General features: G+C 44.0%; 2 protein-coding genes across 7 annotated transcripts; both read left to right on the top strand.

Moving 5' to 3' along the window:
* The first annotated feature begins 1,541 nt into the window (after window positions 1–1,541).
* On the top strand, window positions 1,542–7,252 carry soat1 (sterol O-acyltransferase 1). Of its 2 annotated transcripts, none has more exons than XM_029828491.1 (16): window positions 1,542–1,686; window positions 1,982–2,136; window positions 2,583–2,641; window positions 3,140–3,288; window positions 3,373–3,432; window positions 3,537–3,644; window positions 3,736–4,021; window positions 4,135–4,213; window positions 4,329–4,413; window positions 4,499–4,544; window positions 4,633–4,762; window positions 4,876–4,973; window positions 5,071–5,169; window positions 5,287–5,422; window positions 5,529–5,674; window positions 6,155–7,252. In XM_029828491.1, the coding sequence occupies exons 2-16, from the start codon at window positions 1,983–1,985 to the stop codon at window positions 6,218–6,220; spliced, it is 1,701 nt and encodes a 566-aa protein (XP_029684351.1). In that variant the 5' UTR covers window positions 1,542–1,686; window position 1,982; the 3' UTR covers window positions 6,221–7,252. The 2 variants fall into 2 exon arrangements, with proteins under 2 accessions (XP_029684351.1, XP_029684352.1); XM_029828492.1 differs by having other exon boundaries at window positions 1,562–1,614.
* A 477-nt stretch (window positions 7,253–7,729) lies between these two features.
* abl2 (c-abl oncogene 2, non-receptor tyrosine kinase) lies at window positions 7,730–25,461 on the top strand. 5 transcript variants are annotated; one of them, XM_029828487.1, is made up of 11 exons: window positions 7,730–8,493; window positions 15,700–15,861; window positions 17,656–17,951; window positions 18,048–18,320; window positions 18,536–18,620; window positions 18,725–18,902; window positions 19,005–19,189; window positions 19,275–19,427; window positions 19,554–19,643; window positions 19,783–19,962; window positions 21,296–25,461. In XM_029828487.1, the coding sequence occupies exons 1-11, from the start codon at window positions 8,277–8,279 to the stop codon at window positions 23,116–23,118; spliced, it is 3,642 nt and encodes a 1,213-aa protein (XP_029684347.1). In that variant the 5' UTR covers window positions 7,730–8,276; the 3' UTR covers window positions 23,119–25,461. The 5 variants fall into 5 exon arrangements, with proteins under 5 accessions (XP_029684347.1, XP_011613146.2, XP_029684348.1 ...); XM_011614844.2 differs by having other exon boundaries at window positions 7,733–8,493; window positions 15,697–15,861; XM_029828488.1 differs by lacking the exon at window positions 7,730–8,493 and adding an exon at window positions 10,208–10,522.
* The last annotated feature ends 942 nt before the right edge of the window (window positions 25,462–26,403 follow it).

Genomic DNA, 26,403 nt, shown 5'->3' with positions numbered 1-26,403 from the left:
GAAAAACTGACGTGTCATAGTTGTGACCGGTAGAGGGCGATAGTGAGTAAACAAGTCAATCACGTGCTTAACAATCATCACAATTAAAAATCTATATAGAAAGTTATCTCTTGCTTTTGCAGATTCTAAAAAGGCTTAAGATAAATGTCTATTCATTTAATGAATAAATGTCAAGCCAAAATGGAGAAGCTGCTTTTGAGATTTTGTACCAGCATGCGTGAGCATTAATCTGGGCGAAGTTATGCACGCCATTGTTGAAGAATTACAGGCTCACAGGGGAAAACGTTTAAGACAGTGTCTGTTTTTCTCAGCACAATATGCCAACAATTTCACATGCTGCTAAGTAGAACTCTACTACTGACTCTGACCTGAACTGAGCTGTCGTGACCCTCATCACTGATCTGAAGTGAGGTTATAAAGAATTGAATTTCTTCAAAATTCAACAATTAAAAAAAAAAAAAAAAAAGAATCTACTGAGGGTGATTCACTAATCTGTTGGATCAATCAGTACAAAACGTAAGCTTCATTTGGCTTAATTTCCGTGAAATTAATAATGAGCCATGACTTGTATCGACCTAATTTTTGGATGATGTTAAAATATTATAAGATGACGACCTAATATGTAAAACACTACACGTCAAAGAGGTTGTGTCTCTTTTTTCCGCATGATTTTATTTATCAGGCTTGATGATCATGGTCAAGGTCATTTTTTTTATTTTCAATGCACCTCTGTGTTTTTTTGCAGTTAATTGCATTAGCCACAGCCAGCTCATGAGACTAGTTGAGCTAAAAGGTTGATCATACATTTATCCAGAAGGCACATGCCTCATTTTATTATTGTTGCACAACTCATTCACATTTTCAACAACTTGTGGAATTTACCCAATGATTAGCACCAAGAATGTTGCTGTAATGCAGATCTAAATCAGGAAAGTTGTATAGGAATGGTGAGAGCGAAACTAAATATAATCACATGATCCTGTCTCAAATATGGCTCCTGGTTAAGAATTTCAAACAGAGACCATGATGTCACCCAAAATTGTGCATTCATAATGCATTTTGCACAGCATATTTCACAATACTTTGATTGTTATTGTTTATAAATGCCCAGTATGACTTGCTTTAAAAATATTTTTGTTTAAAGATTACATCCACAATCATTATGTTGGGGTAATATGACAGCCAGTAAACAGTAAACAGTATTTTCATTGTGTGTAATTTTAAAATGCTTACTTGTATGTAACATGCTAATTTAAAAGAAAAATAAACAAAAAAAACCCAAAACGTTCAAATGAAACAACCATAGCTTAAATATAACATTCTAAAGGGTCAAATAAATCAAGGAACATTATATCTGACACTAATGAATATTTGACAGGGTGTTTTAATTTTGTTGTACAGTGAGTACTTCTACATTATACATGAATATTTAGAGGGTCGGTTTCCGACGTTTCCTGTCGCGGCCGTGAACGTGAACGCGCGCGGTCACGAAGGAGCTGATGACGTCAGAAGGAGGCGAGCGTCCCAGCCAATCAGCGCCGGCTGTCCTGCTCCTCATCCCCGCTGCTACAGTGGGGAAGGTGAGCGGCGGGGCAGGCTGCGGTGGCCAGCGAGGTTAGAGCCGCACACTCCGCTCACGCAAACGTCGGAAACACTCGGCAAGAGAGCGCCCGGCTGTCCGAGCGAGTAGGTCCCCACCGAGGCGGTGGAGCGTTCCTAAACAATTGTCCTCAAGTCCGGTTAGCTAACGAGAGACGTCAACAAGTGGGCTCGTTTGGGCTCCGCGTTCCGAGAATTTAATCAACATTTCCTATTTTCCCAAGCGCCTGGCACATTCTATCTACGTATCGGCCGTTTGTCTGCTCCGTGTCCGGGTCACGTGAAGCTAATTTGACTGTCAACTGAGTTTTAGTTTCGTTTATCAATCGGAAACGGCACCGTTCCAAGTGAGATTTGACGACTTTTGGTGCTCATTTTGTAGGATGGAGAGCAGGCACGACTCTGTCCTGCGGTCTCGATGCCCCGGCATTCCAAAGTTCCCCTCGTTCCCTGATTTAGATGGGACATTGGATGGGAAACCCAGCCGGAGAGAAGATCAGGAAGACGACGGGGACAAACCAGCGACGACCAGCAATGGTGAGAAATCACCAAATCCCTCGTCAGCAGGGTCAGCGGAGAGGACATTGACCCACTGTTGCAGTGATTTTAGAAAAGGGATATTGACTCAAGCGCTCCCTCCCTTGTTTTACTTCCCTGAATGGGGCAATGTGTCATGAGATGATTGTGTGGATGACTGTGTGGTGACCTGTGGGTTACCAGGCCAGAAACTACCACCATCCACATAGATTATTATTCTGTGCTGTTGTGGTTCACTGTTTGCTGACCTGCCCTATTGCAATGATCTCAAGAACTGAGCAAACCTGTTTGCCATTATACAGTTGCCATCATATAATACCTGTAATTACCTCTTCAATGTTTGGACTGTTTGACCTCCACTGATGCTGTCTTGGAGTGCTCATTGAGACTTGTTTTTCCTTCATTGTTTTCCCAGGTTAACTAATCTTTTCTCTTCATGTTTTCAGGAAGAATTGAAGTGGAACACATGATCAGCAAAAAGCTGCAGCTGAAGAGGAAAGCAGAGGTTTGAAAATCGAGGATTTGTGTGTATATAAAATGTCAAACTAGCATGTTAAAACAAGCAAGAGGGACTGAAATAGAGAAACATTTGCACTAGAGTGATTGTAGATTTTCATCACATTTTTTTTAACATTTTTTGAGATACATTTCTAACTGGTGGTGCATTTTTGCGCACTCTGTAGCTAATGGATGCAGTCTGACACATGCATGTAGTAGAAATGGAGACACCAACACAGAGCTGCTGTTAGCCGAGTAAATCTCTGGCTCGTCAATTGTTCACGGATTGCTACAAATTCATTCTTTACAAGGTGTGAAATGTGCATTGTTCTGGGTGTTATGCCTTTTTTTCCCCCTAATAGAATTAACTCACTATTTCTTATGCAATGATTCTACCTTTTTAAATAGTGCTTTTCTTGTCAGACCTGCAAGTGACTGAGGAGGTGTTTCACTGCCTGGGGACACTTGAATATCAGTATTTTTGGTTTTTGCCCTTGTTGATCAGTACCTGAAGAATGACCTGATGCGCCAGTTTGACAGTCAGGTTAATGACTTCATGGACAGTCTGATTGAGGAGTCCGCAACTCTGGAGCCGGCCCCTTTACCTGCAGTCTTCTCGCCACCTCTGTCAGACAAGGAGAGGAACAAACTCAGGTGCTGCCACTTAACGGACCCCAGAAGTGTTTTTTTTTTCCTTCTCTCCAACCATAAAAGACTAATGTCACGGATTTTGTGCAGGCACTTTCGGCCTCCCCACGGCCAAGGGAAGCACTTTGTCAGTCGCAGGTCCCTCCTAGAGTAAGTTGACCCTCTGGGATTGCTTATTGCAGAAGATTCTCTTTAGGAATGCTTGTTTTTAGCCTTCATACAGTCTAATCTCCTGCTGCTGGTGTTTCCTCCAGTGAGCTGTTTGAGGTGAACCACATCAGGACTATCTACCACATGTTTATTGCCCTGCTCATTCTCTTCATCCTCAGTACTCTGGTTGTTGATTTCATTGATGAAGGAAGGTAAAGAAGACCAAGACTACCATTTTGTTTTATTTTTTAAGTGATTCTCCACAATCAAATGTGTCTTGTCTGCTTTTTTCCACCATCCCAGGCTGGTGCTGGACTTCGACTTGCTGGTCTTTGCCTTTGGACAGATCCCTCTGGTGGTGTGCACGTGGCTCTGCATGTTCCTATCCGTGTTGGTGGTTCCCTTCGCTCTTTTCCACCTGTGGTCACAGACCCAGTCAGAGAATCACAGCCACCCCAGGTTGTGCAGTGTCCTCTTTGTCTCCATCTACCTGCTCTACCAATTCTTTGCTCTGGGATTCCTGCCTACCTACATCGTAGTGACCAACAGTCTGCCACCTGCTTCCCGCTTCATCGTCATCATGGAACAGGTCCGTGGCCAGTTTGCTATAAATACCTTTCTTTATTTAAGAAAACCCGTAGCATATATTTCTGAATATCTGTTGAAAATGTTGCGAGCGTCTCTTTATTCGTCTCACCTCAGGTGCGCCTGATGATGAAAGCCCACTCCTTCATCAGGGAGAATGTACCGAGGGTCCTGACCTGGGCTAAGGACAAAACAGGTATGTACATTCATCCTTTCATCCGTGATTACTACTTCTCGGTGGATCCCATGTTTTCACTTTTTACCGTGTGTTCCAAAAGTTGATGACGACCAGTCTGTCCTCTCGTCTGCAGGCCCGTCTCCAGTGTTGCCTCAGGTTTCCCAGTATCTGTACTTCCTCTTTGCCCCCACCCTCATTTACAGAGACAAGTACCCACGGTATAAGCACGCCCTCTCGGTGGTCGAAACAGGCCGTTCTTAAACAGCAGTTCACGTTAATCTCTCCGTTTCTCATTAAATACAGAAACCCAGTGATCCGATGGGGATACGTGGCTACAAAGCTACTCCAGGTACTGACCGCTTGTTTTATATGGCAGAGTTTACTGAGGAGTCCAACCCAAGCCATTTATTTCAGTTTCAACTCCTCTCACCTTCAAGGTCCTGGGCAGTCTGTTTTATGCCTATTACGTTTTCGTGCGGCTGTGCATCCCTCAGTTCCGCAGCATCAGTCTGCAGCTAATGGACGTGAGGGCCACCGTCCTCTGCATCTTTAACTCCATCTTGCCAGGTGAGCTGGACCTTTAGTGTTTCTGAAATATGTCTTTATACCTCTCAGTTGCCTGAGTCGGCGTTGGGTCTTTATTAGTTGTGCATTTTTGTGATAAGAGTCTTTATTTGCAGGTGTGTTGGTTCTGTTTTTGGCATTCTTTGCCTTTCTTCACTGCTGGCTCAATGCTTTTGCTGAGATGCTCCGCTTTGCCGATAGGATGTTTTATAAGGTACACCCTTTGACATTATCCACTACAGGGACCTTTAAATGTCTCAGGCTGTTTCATTTTGGACCTTTTTATATTTTAATCATTTTTATATTTACAGGATTGGTGGAATTCAACTTCTTTTGCCAACTACTACCGCACATGGAATGTAGTGGTGCACGACTGGCTGTACTACTACATGTACCGGGACTTTCTCTGGGTAGGTGGTTATCTGATGAGCCTCTTTGCAGAAGATGAAAAGGACTATGATGAAATTCACTGCTGCATTTATTGATAATTTATTGCATTTCTCTTCTATCTGCTGTGTCCTTTCCAGATGTCTGAGAAGCGTTTCAAACCAGCGGCCATGCTGTTTGTGTTCACAGTATCAGCAGTGGTCCACGAGTACATTCTGGCTGTCTGCTTCGGTTTCTTCTATCCCGTACTTTTCTGCCTCTTCATGTGTTTTGGAAGTAAGAATTTATTCCAAGTGTTTGGATGAAAATGCAGATAAACCCACAAAATACTGTAGCATTGCTTTGTTAGTTCAATATACCTTCATCTTCATTTTTCCTGCAGTGATGTTCAACTTCATTTTGCACGACCAGAGGAAAGGTCCCATCTGGAACATAATCATGTGGACGTCCCTCTTCCTGGGTCATGGAGTAATCATCTGTCTCTACTCCCAGGAGTGGTACGCCCAGCAGTATTGCCCCATAAAGGAGGTAACATTACAGAATATCTCTGTACTGTCTGGTGAAATATTCTATATGATATTGTGAGTGTTGCATTTAGAGTTATACAATGAACTTAAATTTCACTTAAATTATGTCTGAGAAGTTTAAGCATCGAGCTTAAATTTCAAGTATTATTATTTAGTATTGTTTCTTACTTATATTAATAGTGATGATTATAATATAACAAAGTTCTCCAGTGGAGGAATTATCTGAACAACCTGAAGGGGGCGCACTTTCCACAGCTCTTTCTCTGGAAATTAAAGATGTACAATGTCACCTGCCCTTGAGGCAAAATAGCGCAAAGTTTTGGTTAAAAAGGAGGCTTTTAAAATAAGTCCTATATCATACTGGAAACCAGTGGAGGAAGGCGGTTGGTGAGGATTATTCCAGTTTGTGTGCTCAGCTGTAAACAGCAGCATTTTGTAATCCAACTGAGATGATCAACTAGATCTGCCTTTCCCATTTCAGCCTTCATTCCTGGATTTACTGAAGCCGCAGTCCTGGAGCTGTCAGCGAGGGCCAGCGGTGGACTGACAGCCTGTAATCCACTACTGGACCTCACAAGACGTCAGCACTGATCCGTTTAAACCGATCCGTTCGACCAGCTTTTTTGTTAGACTTAACTTCTGCTATTTCAACTTTGATATTGAATTGCACTAAAGTTGCCAAACTGCTCTTTTCTCTTAATGGCAAAGGAGGAACGCCTTACATACCCCTTTTTAACAAATATTACAATATTGCTTTTTTATTTTTCGAGAACTATTTATTTTGCCAATGCTTTAGCGTGATGTTTGTTTTGATCATCTGTGAAAACACTCCTTGTGCCAATATGCTAATGTCAATCAACGTGCGGCAGCTGAATCTAAATTTCACACAATGAAATAATGGGACTGCAGTAAACATATTTCATAATTGGAGTTACTGCATTTATTAATATCTTATTTGGAAAGGCATGCACTGCCAACTGAGTTAATTTAGAAGAATGGACATTGTGTTTTGTATAAATCGAAGCGTGAGATGCCTTGAAATATGAAAAAGTCTATATTTTGCTTTATGGAGTAATATATTTTGTGAGTGCTGGATTTATCCTTTGTTGTGTGGATATTTTTAGTTTACATACATTGACATACGTGAACATACATTCTTATGGATGTTTTTTGGTGTCCAAATAATGGGACTGCAGTAAACAAATTTACAATTTACTTTACCAGGATGGTTGTGGGGAAGGTAAAATCATGACAGGCTAAGTTGCAGCTGGCTGCTGGGATGTAATAACATGGGGATCGTGCTTGATTATCACAAAGGGCTGCTTTGTTTGATGCTGGGTACATTAACTGAGGCTTTGCTTGTATGCATTTTACAGAAAACGCGTCCATGTCCCGTGGATGGTACTGATAATGCAATCTTGGTAGAACTTGTACAAACCTTTGTGTCATTTTGAAGAAATCAACATTATTGCACAAACAGTGTTGCCTAATCTGATATATGCCATTGCAGGGAGATAACGTGACAATTGGATGTACAACAGAGACAAAACCAGCAATAAAAGCAACAGCACTTTAAAAAGATATCCACAAGGTGTCGCTATATTAAAAGCTTCGACTTGATCCGGCGCTCAATGCGGCTGCAGTCCGGAGTGACCGATGCACGCAAGTGTCAAATTTATATGGATCATGAAATAATTTGGACGTGGATGGGTTTTAGAATGCAGCTGTAGTGAAATGCACTTGCATATTTTGAAGAACTTTGCATATATCCCTCAATATTTTTATACCAAAATGTTGAAGGGAAATTCACAACTTTTGTTGTATTTCTATGGTAATTTTGTCTTTAACCTTTGAATCATGAGTTTTATTCACAGAACAGGAGTCGGTATATCGAGATGCATTGTAGGCAAAATGTTTTTTTTTAATTACTTAATACACCATTACTAAACCATATATTGAAAACTGTCTTGCAAGCAACTCCAAATTTATTAGAAGACTGTTTCATGTCGTAAGTGACTGGCTTGCTCAATTAAATGCTTATTCATGGAGCTTTAATAGAAGAGTTTCAGGCTACTAGGATAGGCACTGTATCTCCAGCGGTGATGTGAGGGGAAATGTTCGGATCCGGTTGGTGCCTGGGAGGTGACAGGGAACCGGGGCGAATCCCCCCCGCCTTGTGCAACACATCTTCTATTCTGCGGTAAAGATGGCGGCGTCAGAGGGGGCGCGTAGCGGCCGGACATCGGCAAAGCGATCCTGAAATGCTCCAGATTTGAGCGAACTTCGCTACCCTAGGGGCGTCAATAGCGACCCGGGCCACATCTGGACCACAGGGATAGATACAAGCGCTGTCACACGCCGGTTTTGCGATTTTATTGTTAAAAGCAGGGTGGGTGGGTTTCACTGATAAATGCTAAAAGTTAGCTAGCGGGCTAGCCGAGCGAGTTACTACACGCTAGTCAACGCTAGCGCGGTGAGGAAGAGCGGGGAGGGGATTGAGGAAGACTGTTCGGGCCAGGCCTCTCCGTGTTAGGGAATGTGAACCGAAGGTGTGCAGGGGGTTCCTCGCTTCGTCCCAAACGTCCTAACGCTACACTACCGGGATGGGGCAGCAGGTAGGCCGCGTCGGTGAGGGCACGTCGACCGGACTCCAGCCACCACAGCCCCACGCGACCCAGACGCACCAAGCGAAGGGGATCCGGGGGAGCGGCGCCGGGAGAAGACCCCGAGAACCCGGCAGTATCACCGGGACTCCGCCGAGCAGGACGCCTGCGGTTAACGTGCCCGACCCAGGAATTAATATCTTCACGCAGCACTCGGGTAAGAGCAATAGGGTACACGGACCCGGAGACGAGGGGGGCTTTAGTTTTGTATTGTTTGCTGCTGATTAAGCGACTGTTAGCCGATCCAAGCTAGTTTGACAACGACGCGTTAGCGGAAATAGCTTTGCCCACCAACCTTCCCTGTCTCATCCATTTTCCTGTTTATTTGTTAAGATCCCCATTGTCCGTGATCCCCGGGGTATTTATACATGTACATGTCAAATCTGAATTTTTCTGACATTATATTGAAACATATGTGCAGTATATCCTACACGTGACCTGACTGTTCCTAAAGGGGGAGAAAAGAGCCGTCTGTTTTTATTTTCCACTCCAGTGATCATAATGGGCACATATAATAGAGATAGTTATTCCTTTATAAGAGGCTTCTCTGTGTTGGAGTTGATTGTGTAAAAATTGATTTTTGGCCCCAGGAGGTTGAGCAATATTTCCATACGTTTAACTCCCTATAGCAGCCACCACTGGGTCACATTACAATGACTATAGCGGTATTTACATGCTTGCTTGCCAACAACAATGTCTTAACACTCAACTTGGATGCCATCATTTTTACCCATCATTTGTCATTCGTGCACGAGAGAAACAATCTGGGAACGGTGCCCGCCAAAGACAGGATTACAGCCACCCCACATCATTCATGCTTTCCTCTCACAGCAGTCACAGAGCATTGATAATTCATGTCTCCGATCTAGCCGAGCAGGACCCATCAATGCTTCATGGTCAGCTCCCTTTCGTGAGTCATCCCGGTTTATTCTTTTGCATCGAATTTATGGGATGTTTAGGGATCTCCTGTATCGCCGTCCGGACACGCTTCTCCTCAAAAATGCTCTTGATTTTTACGCCATGCCGTTTGCAACAGTACGTTGGCTTGTGTGCTGTGTTGTATTGCAAATTATCTGAGCAGATGTCCCAAAAAAAAGATCAAACATTCCCATGTAGAGTAAGGGCATGCACACAGCGCGTTGTCACGGCATTACGAAGACGGCCAGATGGTTGCAAATGTGCAAGAAAGCACTTCCACAAACATCAATCTAGATGTCATCGAGTGTACAAAGCAAAGCGCTGACACACCTGCGTGAGTATATAATGTATGTACATGCGTGGGCTGTGTTGTGCATTCTATAGTCCGCACCACAGTCGGTATGTCGGCCTTCTGTCAGCGGGAGCTGCTCCGGGTTTCTAACAGGACCGACAGAAGCTGTGGATCCACTGCGGTGCTTTTAATTGATAAAACCCTTTTTTCGTGTGCTGTTGCACACAGGGCTTCTCAACTCGTCTGTCAGTCCGTACACATTAAGTCTAAAAGTGGTCCGTATGCACGGACCCCTACCCTGTGACCTATGCATAGCACATTGTTCCCAACGCTTATTTTCGGCAGGACTTGCACTTGATGTGAAGACTGATCGATCGCCAATGCCATAAAAGTGACGCAAGTGTATAAGAAATTGAATAAAGTTCTCTGGAGCCTTCGTCCACGAGGCCTTTTAGAGGCTTCAGATTTTTATTCACCTCTGATGTGTTGAGCAACACAACGGCGTGGCTGTTGTGGTAGATGACTGTAATTATGTATGACATTACAGAGTCACAAGTTGCATTTCCCCTTTCTCCATATAAATGAGCCATTATTGCCTTTGACACGGCTGGTTGGGCCTCTGAGCTCTTGGCTTTACTCAATGTCTTGTCTTGAGTGCAGGACTAGAGCTTTTTCGTTGTGATTCTAATTATCTAATTGAATGAAATTTTATTACCATGACATGATTTGAGGCCAGGAGAAGGTTCAAGGTTTTGGAATATAGTAAACATTATTAGCTTTATAGCTGGAGCATTTAAAATGTAATCCTCCCCACCTTGAAGAAGATGCATAGACAAATCTACTGCGCTGTTCTCTTCTCTCCTGCGTCGAAGCTGGAGTGGCCTTTTTATAGCAGCAAGGATGCTTTTACAGAGCTACTCTGCAGCCAGTGACTGCTACTCATCAAAGCGCACGATAATAGAACAAAGACTTCCAAGTGAGTAAGCCTGAGCTTTTACATTCAGTCTGACTGTAAATGTGCTCCTCTTCCCAGAGTCTATCAAACTGAAGCACATTAAACTGCAGTCATGTGACCTAAACCATAGGAAACAATCTGCTCTGTGCAGATTGCGCAATCTACGTGGGTTGATTTGACTTCTGTTGACTTGACAATGACTTTGTGGGGTCAGGTCACATTAAGAGGAAGTCCAGATAAAATTGACAGAATCAGCACATTCGAGGTGGAAGTGCTACTTTCCAAAAGAATGGTAAAGCACAGCTATAGGCTAAGGCTATAGAATAGTTAAGGAGCAGGGGTAGGGTGTCATTGTTACACTGCTAAGTCATTGTGTTCTTTATGTGGGTCAATTTGAGCTCACTGAAACCGCATCATTACTACACTATAATAACTATTTCATAAACAGCGCTGCATATTTCTGATGTGATACCTCTCCTATGCAATACAGAGCAACGGTTGCGTAAAGAATGCATTTTATGTGTCAATGCCAGTCGTCAAGTGTTGCTGACGCCTTTCAGGCTACTGAGCCTACAGGACCCAGAGGAGGGGAATAAAAATGACAAACTTTGGATTTAACACAAGGACAGTATAGATGATGGACATACAATGCCAGTTAAATTATGCTTTTTGAAGCAGCCTAAATCACGAGATTTATGAAGGTCAGGATCCGTTTGCTGGTTATGGAGATTTTATTGTTCCTTGTGGGAAACGAGCCGCTTCCCTGCATTCTTCCAGATCTACCAGACTTCAGTGCCTCAGGAATGCAGAATGTGTATGGAACAACACTGCATTTGTACATTCTTCTTCCAACGCGGTTTTCATCAGAATACCTCCAGATCCTCTTCCCTGGCTCAGGTGTGCGCCACCATTCAATAGCTCATCATTGATTTGGTATCAAGCGCGCCCGCGGTCCAGAAACGCTGAGCTCGGCAGGAAACAGACAGGCAGCAGATTGCATCTGAAGGGACTCGTCCACCTCTGTGATTACTGGATAAACCACCGCTGCAGCATATTGCTGGTTTAACCCCTCTTCAGGAAGGGTGGAAGCCCATCTGTGATGCACACTTTGCTGCAGAGCTTTCCTTCCTATCTGTTGCATATAGGCAGGTCTTAAAAACTGGGTCAGATCAGTAGATCTGAACGCTTTTTGGCAGCAACCTAACGAACGTTGAGCCCACTACACGGCGCCGTTAAAGCTGCCCAGAGGAAAAGAGGGATTCTAAGCTGCTTTGCATTATGAGTGAAATTAGATTAGAGTCAAATCCACTTACTGCAAACTCTGTGTGCTAAAATTCCAACAAGAAGGATAAATGACACAGTAATCAGGTTCAGGGTTAAACAGCTTTAAAGATATCCTTTAATGGAGAAGATGAGAGTCGAAAATATGGTCGGATTTGTTGGATTTGGTAAAAGTTGATGGCTGCCGTTAACCACCAGGAGGAGCCGAGAACACACACCTATACACACGCCTGGGTCAGAAATGAGAGAAAATCTGATTATTGTGATTGTGTCATTGGGGAGGAAATTGTTTGATAAAAGTGCTTCTGTCCAGTGATGCTACGACAGTGAAACATGGTTTATGGATGACGACAGAGTGCGCCATAATGCGCTGTAATGGTGAATAAATAATTTATTACTGCGAGCCTTTCCTGCTCTATAAACGGGCCCACGTGTCTTTATCATCCGCGTTGACGCTTCGGGCATTAGCATATGCTACCAGTAAAGCATTTGTTTTAATGCTTTGGCCTACAGCTCTTATCAGCAGAGAGAAAATTAATTCTTATTAAACCTTCCCTTACACTTGGAGATTTAGCTAAATCACTTCTAAGTGTCTGATTCCATTGGAGTTTTTCCCGCTCCCCAATTGATGCTGCAGGGGGAATAGATAAAAGGAAGGAACGTCCTCTGGGATGGATCCTTTGTGATGGACGTTATCACTGCTGCTTATCTTCTCTGCTGCAGACACACACTCACTTGCTTTAATCCTCTATAAACTCCAACATAAAGACAGTCTGTCCTTCCTTGTTTCTGAAGCTGGCATATGATGCCAGTTCTCTTTGAGGATTATCCATCTCATCCCACCCCCTTAGCGTAATTCCCAAGCAGACAGCAGTCAGTGAGTGAGTCAAGTTTCATCTGCCACATTTAAATCATCTAAGCTGGTTTGCGCGTTTGAAGCGTTTCAAGATGCTTTCAGCTTTTATTGTTAAGCAGTCACAAATACCTCTGCATAGGTGGCATGCTGGCACTCGGGTGGGAGGTTTTTGGCTGCCAGAAGCCCCCTGGCTGTCTGACCGTAGCATTAAAGTTTATTTCATCCGCTCAATTCTCTAAAGTGAGTCACTGTACGGCAGATTGAATGTATGCATTAGTTCAGCTGAACCTCGCCTCACACTGGGTTTAAAGTTAATCTGCGTAGGCAGCGAGCGAGCGAGCGAGCCATTTTTATGAAAACCATTGTTGATGTGAACACACCTTTGGTACCGCATGTGGCAGAAATCAGACATATTTGACATCCGCTGCTCTGTGTGTTTGGACAAGATGGAACACATCTGAGTGGGCAGTGCTCTCACTTCAGAGGAAACTCACAAGTTTTCCATTGCTTGGACTGTATGGGATCTTTTGGACAGCTCATGGACTGGGGATTTTTTGCTCTGACTGCAACATTAAGTGTTCTGTGCACTTTGATCTTAAACTGAAAGAAGAAAACCGTGAATTTGGTCATGGCTGCAGCAGACACCGAGGTAGCCAGGAAGTAGCAAGGCGTGTCAGACGTATGATGTATACTGTGGCCATGGCGACTCTACATTATATGTTAACTTCCTACATAAGGGTTCAACCAAAATGAAAGATCATATCCTTGGTATCATAATATTGTTTTTTCCCATCACAATAAGATCTGCGATCACAATACGATCATGCACGCCTTAACGACAGAGGTAAATAGAAAACATCCACGGCATTCCCAGCAACGGTGGGCAGGAGAACTTCATGTCTCCAAGGCGGAGTCTGATGAAGACATGAATCTGCTGGTGTGGGCATGTGTGAGCTGGTGCCAGAGGAGGAGTGCGGCAGTGTGTGTTCCAGGCGTCTGATCACAAGTATAAATAGTAATACTGTATATTGCTACACTTTGTCTGCCCCTCAGTAACATGCAGGTACCTGACTGTGCCAGTTGGGTCTAGTTATCAAGGCGCCTGTTACTCTGCCTTTATGCTGACTCATGACTCAGATTTTGAAAGGTATAGCTGTCATACATGAAGGGGATGACTTATTGCCACATCGTAAAGGGTCTTTATCGTCATCTTTGCATCACAGGAAGGTGATGGGGGCAGAACTGACGGGAAATGAAACCACGCAGTTCAGATAAGTTTGATTTCTTGGACCAGAACCCTATATATAAAGACCCCATGTTTTTATCTATCACAAGCAGCCACTGCAAAGAAAGAGATTTACTGTTAATTACAGATGTACTGTAATAGATGTAAATGTACAGATAATAGCGAGTGGTGGTGCTAGGTGACTAGGCTGAAGTGAGAGCTGTAGACAAGTATCCACATTAACAGCTGCATATGAGGCATGAAGAAATGATTCCACTGCTGTCCGTGTGTGTGTGTGAGAGAGAGGGACAGAGAGTGTGTATCTGTGGGCACTTGTGCCTCCACACTCAGGGCCAGGGTCACCTCTGTCCCAGCTGTCTTGAGAGGTGCAAGCTTGGCATATCCCTCAGACTTGCAAACGCCTGTCTCTGCTCAGCACAAAGCCTTGATTTTCTTCAGAAGGCACATGTGCTGGGTTTCACCACACACACACACACACACACACACACACACACACACACACACACACACACACACACACACACACACACACACACATGTTGTGGGTCAGTAGGACCCTACAAGGACAGCAGGCCCTGGCCATCTGCTGCTGCCGCAGTGTTTCAGGCCTCACATGCGTCTGAAGCTCAGAGATCAGCGGTCATGGATGTGTTTGCGCTCCATCTGGACTCTCCTCTTCAACCACATCAAAACTAGTTGCGCTTCAGCAGGAACCTTTACTCCAGAAGCTGCCAGTGGTTTGAGTCAAGGACAGCAGAGGTTTTTCTTTGGTAAACCTGACCATACCAAGTTCAAAGATGTACTGGGAACTGTGGCTGAGCCAGCTCACAGCTACTGATGCGCTGCCAAGCCTGTTGGTCCAGAAAAAAGGTAGGCAAGCTTTGTTGGTAGTTGCAGCACAGCTCCAAACGATGTGAAATGAGCACAGAGCTGCTTTCCTATGGATTACATGGTTTAAAAAAAAATCCATAATGCTTTAATGAGAAATTACCCTTGTTGATTTCTGTAATCATTAAAGGTAAAGTAGTATTGATATCCATTTTAGGCTAATTGTTGCTCCAGTATTTACCCTCTAGACTTTATCCCTCCCTCGTCTTCTTCTTCCACTCACACAGCAGCTGCCCAGACATGCGGTGACTTTGGCAGCAGCTGTTGAGGGAAGAACATGTTCGTTTTCATGTACAAGTTAGTCATTGTGCATCTGTGGGTGTATGGTAGCTTAGGTAATCACCGGCCACGTTGAGGTAGCTCCTCCCTCCGACTGTTACCAGATCCACATGTACAAAACCAGTTACGCCTCAGATCTTGCTGTATTTCGGAAGGATACATCAGTTCCCTGTGTGTAACCAGGGGTAACGGAGCTCTAGAGAGAGGGGATTTGTTAGCATTATGCTTTTGAGGTGCCTGCAGGCAAACAGCAGTTTTGAAGAAGAGTGGGCTGCTGTGAGTGGCCAGCGTCTCCAGACAGGGCTGAGGCAGGGGGAACAACCTGGACGGGCAGGTAGATCATCTGTGAAATGGAGCTGTGGGAACATGGAGAATTCAGACTACAGCGTTTGTGTAGAGGACAACACACTATCCACTGAGATACCCTGCTGTCCAAGTATGTTTGCTAAAACGGATTTGACGAGGGTTTCAGTCTATCATAATGGTCAACGTGAGACAAAATGTAATTATTTATTTGTAACATAGGTATGCTGTACCTATTTTGCTGTCCATTATGGCTATGTGTTTTTTTCCCACCAGGTTTCCTGATTCTGCTCTAATAATTTCTCTTCTGTCTGTCTCTGGTCTTGTCCCATCCTCTTCCAGAAGCTCTCCATCGGCCGTTCGGCCTGGACTCTGCGGCTCTCACGGAGGCTGTACGCTGGAGCTCCAAAGAGAACCTGCTGGGGGCAGCGGAAAGTGACCCGAACCTCTTTGTTGCACTTTATGACTTTGTTGCCAGTGGAGACAACACGCTGAGTATCACTAAAGGTAATGATTGAAATCGTATCGTACCGTGTGAGTTTGACGAATGGAATGAGAATTATTTTTATTGTAATTGTTTTCGTCCTGAGTCACCACAAAAAGGAGATTTTCAAGTTCCATTATGCATCTTGAAAAACATGAAAAGCCAACCTCCAGTTTCCTATGCATCATCACAGACAGTTGTGTGCCGTTGGTGCATCCCCTCCCACACCTTGCCAAACAGCAAACAGTCGAAATAGTGACTCCCTTAAAGGAAACGAGTCATGGGCAAAGGATTGGTTAGGTATCTGCGGGCCAACACCTCCTACAGGGAATGTCTCATGAGTAAAACTATAGGTATCCCAGAAGAATGCAGTGTGTCAACAGAGCCTGAGCAATCAGCTACATAATTTCATGCTTCTGGGACACTAACATAAAGCTTTCTCTGTCAACCGCACACACCCTTTCCCTCTTTAAGACTCTACTTTAATCCTGTTACACCAAACCCAACGTTATCTCAGGTTAGCCGCAGGTCCTGAAGTTGTGATGATCGTTAAACATAATGACCTTTAAATGTAATGTTATGTGGGCACCACGTGCCACCAAACTAATCAGGCAATGAGCATGAGTGGGTGAGCTAATTATCCATCTTTTTAGGATTTCCATGCCAACTGGCTGAGATGGAAGTGGTGTTTAGACTCTGACTCATGGTGTGGATCTTACATTCCTACCCACATGCATGCTGGGACAAGTGTGGTCCTCAGCTTTACGGGGTTTTTCTTACTGTAAATGTCACACTCTTTGCTATTACATGGACATACTGTGGCATACATATAGGTGTAAATCAGTGGGGAGTCTTAAATGAGTAACAGACACTTGGTCTACGTAGATCTGTATAATATCAGATGTATGTAACTGTTATTGAGTAATAGTGGATCTAAGTCGCCACCTTTAATTTTGCCCTCATACTTGTGGTAAGGAGTGCATAGTTTAACTCGTTCCCTCTTGTGTCACTCGTGTAAACTGTTGCCTGGGTAATTGATGATTTATCCTTCAGGTCCTACATGTTTACTGGGCAAGAAAAAAAAAAGTTAAGCCTTTAATCAATCTGGAATTCCAGTGGGATCAAGTTGAATTGTCTTGCTGTAACCTGAAGCAGCATGTCTGCACAAACAGCACCACGTCCTTATTTTGGTGTCAACACTCACTGATGGTCTCTAAACCATGAATTCAATAGAGCTGCTGAGAGAATCAATTACTTTACAGGAATATCATTAGAAAAGATGAGATAAGGGCAATTGTTAATAGGAAGAAAAGGCAATTCATGAACCGGACAGAGTGTCTGCACTCTTCTCCCTCTCTATTCTTCCTCTTTTGTCAGTCTCTGTCTGACTGGCAGGGCTGACTGCAGCCTTATTCAGCCTTGTTTGCAGTACTGATCACGCCCTCCCTCCCTCCCTCCCTCCCTCTGCGCTCGAGCACATCAGCCGCTCTTCTCCCTCACGTCTCCCACGCTTGTGTCAGACAGGCAGGCAACAGACCAAGTCACTACACGCCTGGTTTTGCCAAGCCCTCTATGACAGACAGGCAGTTCAAACAACCCTGTCATTGTTCCTCACCTTTTGATTTTATGGTCTTTAAAGTCAACAGACACGTTGTTTGACCACATGGGCATTTTAACTGCTCTTTCTAGTTACTTAATCAAAAATAAAGCCAAGTAAATAGAATCTATAAAAAAGATTGTAAAAGCTCTTTCTCGTAAAAGCACCCAACAGACTCTTAAGACCAAATTTGATAAGCATGTTGTCTTCTTGTGTCCAGGTGAGAAGCTCCGCGTGCTCGGCTACAACCAGAATGGAGAATGGAGTGAAGTGCGCTCAAAGAATGGTCAAGGTTGGGTGCCCTCCAACTACATCACGCCAGTCAACAGTCTGGAAAAGCATAGCTGGTACCATGGGCCGGTGTCACGCAGCGCAGCCGAGTACTTGCTCTCTTCCCTAATAAACGGCAGTTTCCTAGTCAGAGAAAGTGAAAGCAGCCCGGGACAGCTGTCCATCTCTCTGCGGTATGAGGGGAGAGTCTACCACTACCGGATCAACACGGCCTCTGATGGAAAGGTGTAGCCCAGTTTCATTAAATTGACTTCAACCCACTCTACTGTAGTTATCTACTTTGTCTCACCAACTCCAAATACCTGCTGCCTTCCCCCTCAGGTTTATGTGACATCCGAAAGCCGTTTCGCCACGCTGGCCGAGCTGGTCCACCACCACTCCACTGTAGCTGACGGCCTTGTAACCACCCTGCACTACCCAGCACCGAAATGTAACAAGCCCACAGTGTATGGTGTGTCACCTATCCACGATAAGTGGGAGATGGAGCGCACAGATATCACCATGAAGCACAAGCTGGGAGGAGGCCAGTATGGGGAGGTGTACGTGGGAGTCTGGAAGAAGTACAACCTGACTGTAGCTGTGAAAACACTAAAGGTAAGAGAGGGCCCTGCTGTCGTTTCATAATTTCTTTGTAATATTAATTATATCCTCTTTTGATGGTAATGAATCAGCAACTTTTGCCTGATTGAAAGTAGTGCTAAGCGGTGGGTATAGATTGCCACCTACTGGCGAGCTTCTGAATTACAGCAATCTCATTCCAGTCTCGTGAAAAAATGTTTTATATTTTCCTGCATTTCTTCTCATGACAGGAGGACACAATGGAAGTGGAAGAATTCCTGAAAGAAGCAGCAGTGATGAAAGAGGTTAAACACCCTAACCTTGTTCAGCTACTTGGTGAGCGTCCACAAACATCTTTGTTTCTTTTGAACTTTCCGTTGGTAATTATCATAACTACGTGTTCGTCGGCAAGTGTCTTTATTCCACTGTCTGTTCCTCAGGTGTGTGTACCTTGGAGCCTCCATTCTACATCGTGACAGAGTATATGCCACACGGCAACCTTCTGGACTACTTGAGAGATTGTGACAAAGAGGAGGTGAATGCAGTGGTGCTGCTATACATGGCCACACAAATCTCCTCTGCCATGGAATACCTGGAGAAAAAGAACTTTATACACAGGTAAAAGGATGTTTTTCATGTAGACTGGAGTTGTCAAGTTCTTCTGTCTGGCATCCATCTTCTGTTGACACCTGATGATTTCACTCTGTCTTTCTCTCTCAGGGATCTGGCTGCAAGGAACTGCTTGGTTGGTGAGAATCATGTTGTGAAAGTTGCGGACTTTGGCCTAAGCAGGCTAATGACCGGTGACACGTACACTGCCCACGCTGGGGCCAAGTTTCCCATTAAGTGGACAGCACCAGAAAGCCTTGCGTACAATACCTTCTCCATCAAATCTGATGTGTGGGGTGAGAAACATACTCATATTTTATTCATTCATTCATTCATATTGTAAATGATCCTTTATTCATTCTTAAATATTTGATATTTTAGCCTTTGGTGTACTGTTGTGGGAAATTGCCACCTATGGCATGTCTCCATACCCCGGCATTGACTTGTCTCAGGTGTACGACCTCCTGGAGAAAGGTTACCGTATGGAGCAACCCGAGGGATGTCCACCCAAAGTCTATGAACTCATGAGAGCATGTGAGTCCTAGATCATGTGGCCCTTAATCAACCGTCTTTTAATTGATGCAAACAATTTTATGTCAGCGCTGGTTTTTTACTTTATGGTAAAAGAAATTAAATTTGATGAGTCTTTCTCCGAACCAGGCTGGCAGTGGAGTCCACTGGACCGGCCTTCGTTTGCAGAGATCCATCAAGCCTTTGAAACCATGTTCCATGATTCCAGCATCTCTGAAGGTACAGTACCATGGCTACTGTGAGTAAAGCTAGTCACTGTCATCAGAGAAGCACATTTTGTAATATATAGGCAGGAAACTGGAACAGTTTGCTCTGTTTCTTTCCTCTAACTTGTTTTGATCTTCTCTAATACTCACAGAGGTAGCAGAGGAACTGTGTAAGACAGCAGCCGGTCACTGTGGACCACTGCACTCTTTCTGTGCCGACATGCCCCTGTTGCCTTCCAAATCTCGTACACTTCACAAGCACACAGAAAATAAAGAAAACATTGAGGGCGGACTGGACGGACGACCTGACCAGGCAACACTCAGTCACTCAGGTACATCCAGACACGCCTACCTCGATACCAACCAGTCAGAAGCGCCACATTGTTCTTCTGCAGGTATCCCGGATGGCAGGGAGTCAAAGAAACGACTGAAACGCCGTCGAGCACACCGTCTAAGAAGAATGGCTGTTGTTTTCAATACCAACTGACCGCTGCTACCATTTAATGCTAGGTGCTGCACACTAGATCACGCTCCCAGTGATTTTGCTACTTGAATCTGTTACACTTGTAAAGCAACAGCATATTTCAAACCCTGGGAGCATGATTTAGACTCCAAAACCTATTTGATACGATATATTTTGTGTATTTATTTCTACATTAAATATGTTTTCAGCAAAAACAAATATATAATTCATGTAATTGCCTTTATATTCATTGTAACATCCCTCCCTTTTCCCCTGCACCTGAAGATCCAAATGAATATCTATTCTTTTGATTACTTGTTTGTCATTTTCCCTTTTTCATAGTGGCTTATGTCCATATTGCACTCCTGCATCTGGTATTTCATCCTAACTTGTGACTCAGTCAGACCTCTACATTTATATTAAAGTCACATACCACATTGTAAAATGAATGTTTAATGAAGTATTTATCAAACTATCATTGTCCACATCTGATATCAGTTCAGTGTTTAAGTACATTTTGTGTTTGTTTGCTAACCCTAACTTAAATTAATGCCTTTAAAACCAAATAAATGATCATTTGTCTTTATTTATTTCTTTTTAAAATCATCTGACTGTGTCCCTTGTTCCCTGTGTTCTGCCACTGTACTCAATTTGTTGTATTTTTGTGTTTTTCTTACCCCTATTAAGACAACATTTCAAGTCAATTTAAATATTCTTTTATTTACCGTAACATAAATAAATGGTTGCATATTATGCTAAAGCACAGAAATAGCTCAACAAATACAACCAAGAGGGGATGAATAATATTTTTTCCTGTTTCCAATAACACACTCGATGCTTGTGTTGTATTGATATTGCAAGTCTAAGGAATGTTGTGTTCGGTTACTTCCCATAATATCTGTGCTCATCATTTGCAGTTTTGATGGTTTTCACACTTATTCCCCCATATAAACCCCTTTTTATCCCAAGTTCTTAATTTTGACTCCTCATTAAAAGAAATCACACAAGCACCTCCCTAAACTGTGTGTGACCAAAGCATCAAATATTTAACATTAGTTTGTCTTATCAGAACCATATGTCAATCTGTAGTAATTCTAATATATGGCTAATTAACCATTTGAAAGTTGTACATTGCAAATATGAAGGCTTTTTATACCAAACTGGCAGTGTTGTGAGTTAATTTCTCCTTCTCGTCTCTCTAGGCTGGGCTTCTGCTCTGTTTGGAGGAGATGGCCGCACAGGCAGCTCCCCAGCTCTGCCAAGAAAACAGCAGCCACGAGATAAATCTCCAGGCAGCCTTTTAGAGGATGCACAGGATATGGGCACATTTATTAGAGACCGCAAGACTGGCTTCTTTAGCTCTTTCATAAAGAAGAAGTCTTCCTCCTCATCTTCCTCTCCCTCCTCCCAGCTACAGCAGAACCTCCCGACACCACCCAAGAGGAGCAGCTCTTTCCGAGAAATGGAAACGCAGCCACACAAAAAATACGAACCCACAGCTGAATTTACCGCCCCCCCTCCCCTGCCCCAGTCAGACAGTCTTGGTGGCTTCTCGGCATCTCCGTCCCACTCGCACGGGGAACCCGCCCAAGGTCAGTCCCGGTGCTGTGGGGCGGCGTTTGGACAGAAGCCCTCAGGTGGAGGCCTTAGTTCACAGGTGACAAGTGGGAGTAGCTGGGGAGGATTGGCTGGGTTTTTTACCCCAAGACTCATCAAAAAAACCCTGGGGCTTCGGACTGGCAAGACCACCTCTTCAGAAGATGGTGGAAGCATAGCTGCAGGGCTTAAGCCTTTCCCTAGGTCTAATTCTACCTCCTCGATGTCTGCTGGGTTGCTAGACCTGGAGCGGATGGCTCTGACTTTACCAAGGAACCGAAGTGCAAAGTCCCCCCTGGAGAGGACTGCTTCCACAACCTCCCAGCCAGAAAACGGGGCCACACGTCCTTCAGAATGCCTGCTGAGGAGGATGGATGAGGGAACCGCACAGATCAGGGAAAGGCCAAAAGCCAAGCTACTACCCCGGGGCACGTCTGTAGGAGCGAGGGCACCAGGGGTCGGCGGGGAGGTTGGGGAATCAGACAGTTCGTCTAGGGTCAAGGGGCCCAGAGACGAGAACGGGGGAGGCCTAGACAGGCAGCAGAGTTGGCCGTCTCCCTCTAAGACCTCTACTTTAAGTGCTTCGTCGACTGCAGCAGGTGCAATGACTCACAACCACAAGGTTCCGGTCCTGATCTCCCCCACACAGAAACATAGCCCGGCGGACGTGCACCTTGTCGGTTTGGACTCTCAGGGGAACCGCTTTAAACTGCTGTCTGACCAACAAGCTGACCGGGACAGGCCACGGCTTGTAAAACCCAAGTGTGCCCCTCCTCCCCCTCCCAACGTGCGCAGCCTGCAACAGTCCTACAGCGGTGACGGGGAGGAGCAGTTGGCAGGAGTGCCGTCGGAGGTAAACGGGGACACGCTGAAAAGCAACCGATCGGGACGGACGTCGGGGGGAGTGACGATGGGCAGACCGTCAGTGCCGCCACCGCAAGTGCCTCCTGCGTCTTCCTCCTCCCTTTCATCGTCTTGCTCTGCATCCACCAACACTATTCCCGCAAAAATGGCCAACGGGGCCGCCACCACGGCTTCCTCACACACAGCCGCTTCTAAAGTGGCGCTGCGGCGGACGAGACAGCAGGCCGAGAGGGTGCCCCTGGAGCGGATTAGCCGCGAGGCCCTGCTAGAATGTGCCAAGTACCTGAGCAGTGCCCTCCATGCCAGCTCCGAAAGCCCTGCGAGTAGTCAGGTGCTCGACGCTGGTCACCAGCTGCTAGACTACTGCTCAGGTTACGTAGATTGCATCCCACAAATGAGGAACAAATTTGCCTTTCGGGAGGCTGTGGGAAAGCTGGAGCTCAGCCTCCAGGAACTGAGGGCCTCGTCGTCAGGCGGTGGGGGGCTGAGCGGTGTGGGGCCCAACACTGTACTGGACAACCTGCACAGCTGTATTAAAGAGATTAGCGATGTAGTCCAGAGGTAGCCACTGCGGCACCCGGCTTTCACCTCCTAACTACCCAATCACTTTTGTTCCCCTTGTGTCCAGTTCTGTTGACGGATTTCTTGGGAGTAAGAATGAAAAGAATCTCTTAAGTACCTCAGAGAAATCACTATCTATGTTTTTAGTGTTTACAGACAACCCTTGAACAGAATGCCAGTGTGGAAATGAAAAATAACGTGCTCTAAACTGTACATCGTTTGTACCAACTTAAATGTGGTTTAAGGCAAACCGAAAAATGTCCGAGGCCGCGTCCCCGGCGGGCCTTGATAAAGCCCCTCCATGTGAAATGAATGTCGAGCGGATCAGCTGTGTGGAGTCGGCTCAGTAGGTGGAGGCTCGCTCTGGTTGCCAGTGGTCACGCCCTGTCTGCCCAGCCTTACTCCCAGTACTGAACCGTTTTCACTGACTGAGGTCCAGCAGTCCGGTACCGATCTGTCAATCATCAGTTGATTCACAGAAGAGGATTTTACTGTGTCTTTGAGTGAACATAAGCCATTGTACCTTTTTTTTTTTTTTTTCAAAAAAGCATTTTTTATGGTTTTAGGGTCTCATTTTTACATTTGTTTCATCTGCAGATTGTTTTTCTTTCATTTAATTCCAGAATACAGTATTTTTTTTTAAATGGATAAATTTGATACGTCCCAGAATCTGATTTGTTCTGACATTCCCACAGAGAAATATTTAAAGGGATCACCTACATCTTCCAAAATATTCGTTACTGCATTGACAAGCATGTAAATAAGCTCAAATCGAAACATTGATCTTGACATTTCGGAGGAATCAAAAAGGAAGGACTTGAACAAATCTATCATTTCATTTCTCCGTGCCCTGAAATCAGAAGTGGGTGTCGTCATATTCACATTTGACCTCTGAGGTGTGACAGTTGTCTTCGCGGTGCCACAGAAACGGGGACTGTCCCCAAGTCCTCTAAAGCATTTCAATATTTATGGTCTCTCCAGTTGTCCTTGCACACATTTCTTCTTTATATGACTGGGTGTGGAAGAGGGGGGGGGGCAGGGTCGCACGCAGGGCGCTGAATCGGGACAGTATTTCTCTAAGTGTCCTTCTGAGAACGGACAGAGTTGGATTCCCCTCAGCCTCGTCGCGGTCCTGGTGCCTCAGATTCTTCGATGTAAGGCCCTGCGAGAGGCAGAGACCTACTCTCCTCACCACACAGCTGCGGCTCTCTGAACCAACTGCAGTACGTCTTCAGCACATGAGCAATTTGTACATTTGGTTTTGCAGAAAGAAAAACAAAAAAACCTTTTTAGAATGTCTATGTATGAACTTGAATTTTAAATTATTCCTGATTTTTTTTTTTTTTTTTTTTTTTAATTATTACAAGCACAGAGCTATTTTAAGAGAAAAGTTATGTAAATATTTGATTTATTTCATATCCTGGATACAAAAGATTTATGTGTGGTTACAGCATAAAGATTAATGTTGACTGAAGAGAGATATTGTGAGACTGAGGCTCATCCATCACATCTGAATTTGCTTTATGAATGTATTCTGTTCTGGATCTAGTTGAATGTTCACCTGCATGTTTAAACCTTTAAGCTGGCATTTTTAAAAAAAAAAAACAAATATCAATTATTAACCATCCCAGAGTTCTTTGATCATACAAAATTTTCTTTTTGGGGTAGAATGTTTTCCTTTATTTGGCTCAAATTTCATTGTACACTGGATCATGAGCCCCCGAATGAAAATATGAGAAATTCGAATACTCTAAAGTGTAATCTGTGAACACTACTACACCATTCACAACACTGTCTCACAAGTTTTGTCCTACTCTGAGATAAAGTGCATACAAATAATTATTTATGCTTTTTTGGGAACAAATTGAAATACAAAACACAGGCTTGAGGTGTTTGTTTTTTTTCTACATTCATCTGCTTTCTTTCTTGTGCCATTATAGTTCGCCAAGTCGCCATCTGACCAAAGTTTTGCCAAAATATCTTTTAATTGCCAAGCATCCATCAGCCGCTTTGTTCACACTGTTCTTCTGTGGAGCAGGTTACGCTAGAAGCCTTATCAAAGAGCTCCAGAACAATGTAAACGCCCAGGACATCACCTGGTGCCATTTCAAAGTGCAATTTGGTACCAACGCATTCTTGTCCTTCATCTCACATCTGTGGTGACGCGTTCCTCCCATTCAACCATCAGTTGTCTGTTTGTGTCACCTGCATGTCTGTGTTCATTTTTCCATCTTGGTTTGGAGAACACGTTATTATACCAAAGGCCACTTCTTCGGTTGTATGAGTGCAATGTAAACGTCACACACAATAATGGAATATGTGAATCTAAACAGGGATTTAAAAAAAAGATGGCAGAGATGTTAACATTAACTTTTTTTTTTTTTATTGTACAAATATATTTTGTTTTGTTTTTTATTTAAAGCTCACATTATATTACTGTGAAGTTTGCTTATCAGTGTTAAGCCTATTGTAAATAAATAAAAAACTGAATCATAACATAGTTTACAACTTGCTTGCTCATCCTCCCCCCAGAAATTAAATTAGTTTTGAGCATATATGCTTATTAGCCTTTTGATATTCACATTGCAACTCAAAAAAACAGAAAATACAATTACAGAGACATTAGTACAATTTAACCGCATCTTAAACATTTTTTAAATCAAAGAACCAGTCAGATTTTTACATTTGCAAGAATATTAGTATTTTCCTCTTAGTTAAAGTGCAACTCTATCAATCAACTAAACATGAATAGATGACAGATTTTAAAAAAATTAAATCCAAATCTGATGCGTCGGTGTGTGTGGAAGACCAAAAATAACTAATTAATGCCCACAACGCCGAGTTAGGACTTTCACTTGAAGATTCAACCTTTACTTTCTTGAGTTTTCCCCAAAGACCAGCCATGCACAGATAATTAATACAGGCACGATGCACAGTGAATTAACCTTTAATTAACAACTGATAACTTCATATGCTTAAAAAACCAACCCTTTACTGCTGTGCTAACCTTCCTCCACCTGAAACCCAACAGGTCACGATGTGGCTAAACAACCAACACATTAAAAAGTGATATCTAAATACAAAAAAGAGCTGCTACTTTGGGACTAAATAGAGAAAGCACTAAGAAAGAGAAAGAGGGTGCTGAGGCATATAAACAGGCCCTCATCAGGGGGCCACAAATCAGCTGCACCAGGTGTCATTGGGGGCATGCCACACACCTGCCCTGAACACCATGGCAACCAAAAAATAGACTGGGGAGGGGGGGAGAAATGCATCAGACACACATATC

Source organism: Takifugu rubripes, chromosome 20 (assembly GCF_901000725.2).
Source record: "Takifugu rubripes chromosome 20, fTakRub1.2, whole genome shotgun sequence".
Lineage (NCBI taxonomy): Eukaryota > Metazoa > Chordata > Actinopteri > Tetraodontiformes > Tetraodontidae > Takifugu > Takifugu rubripes.
The sequence above is the reverse complement of the archived record's forward strand: the minus strand, read 5'-3'. Positions and strand labels throughout refer to the sequence as shown.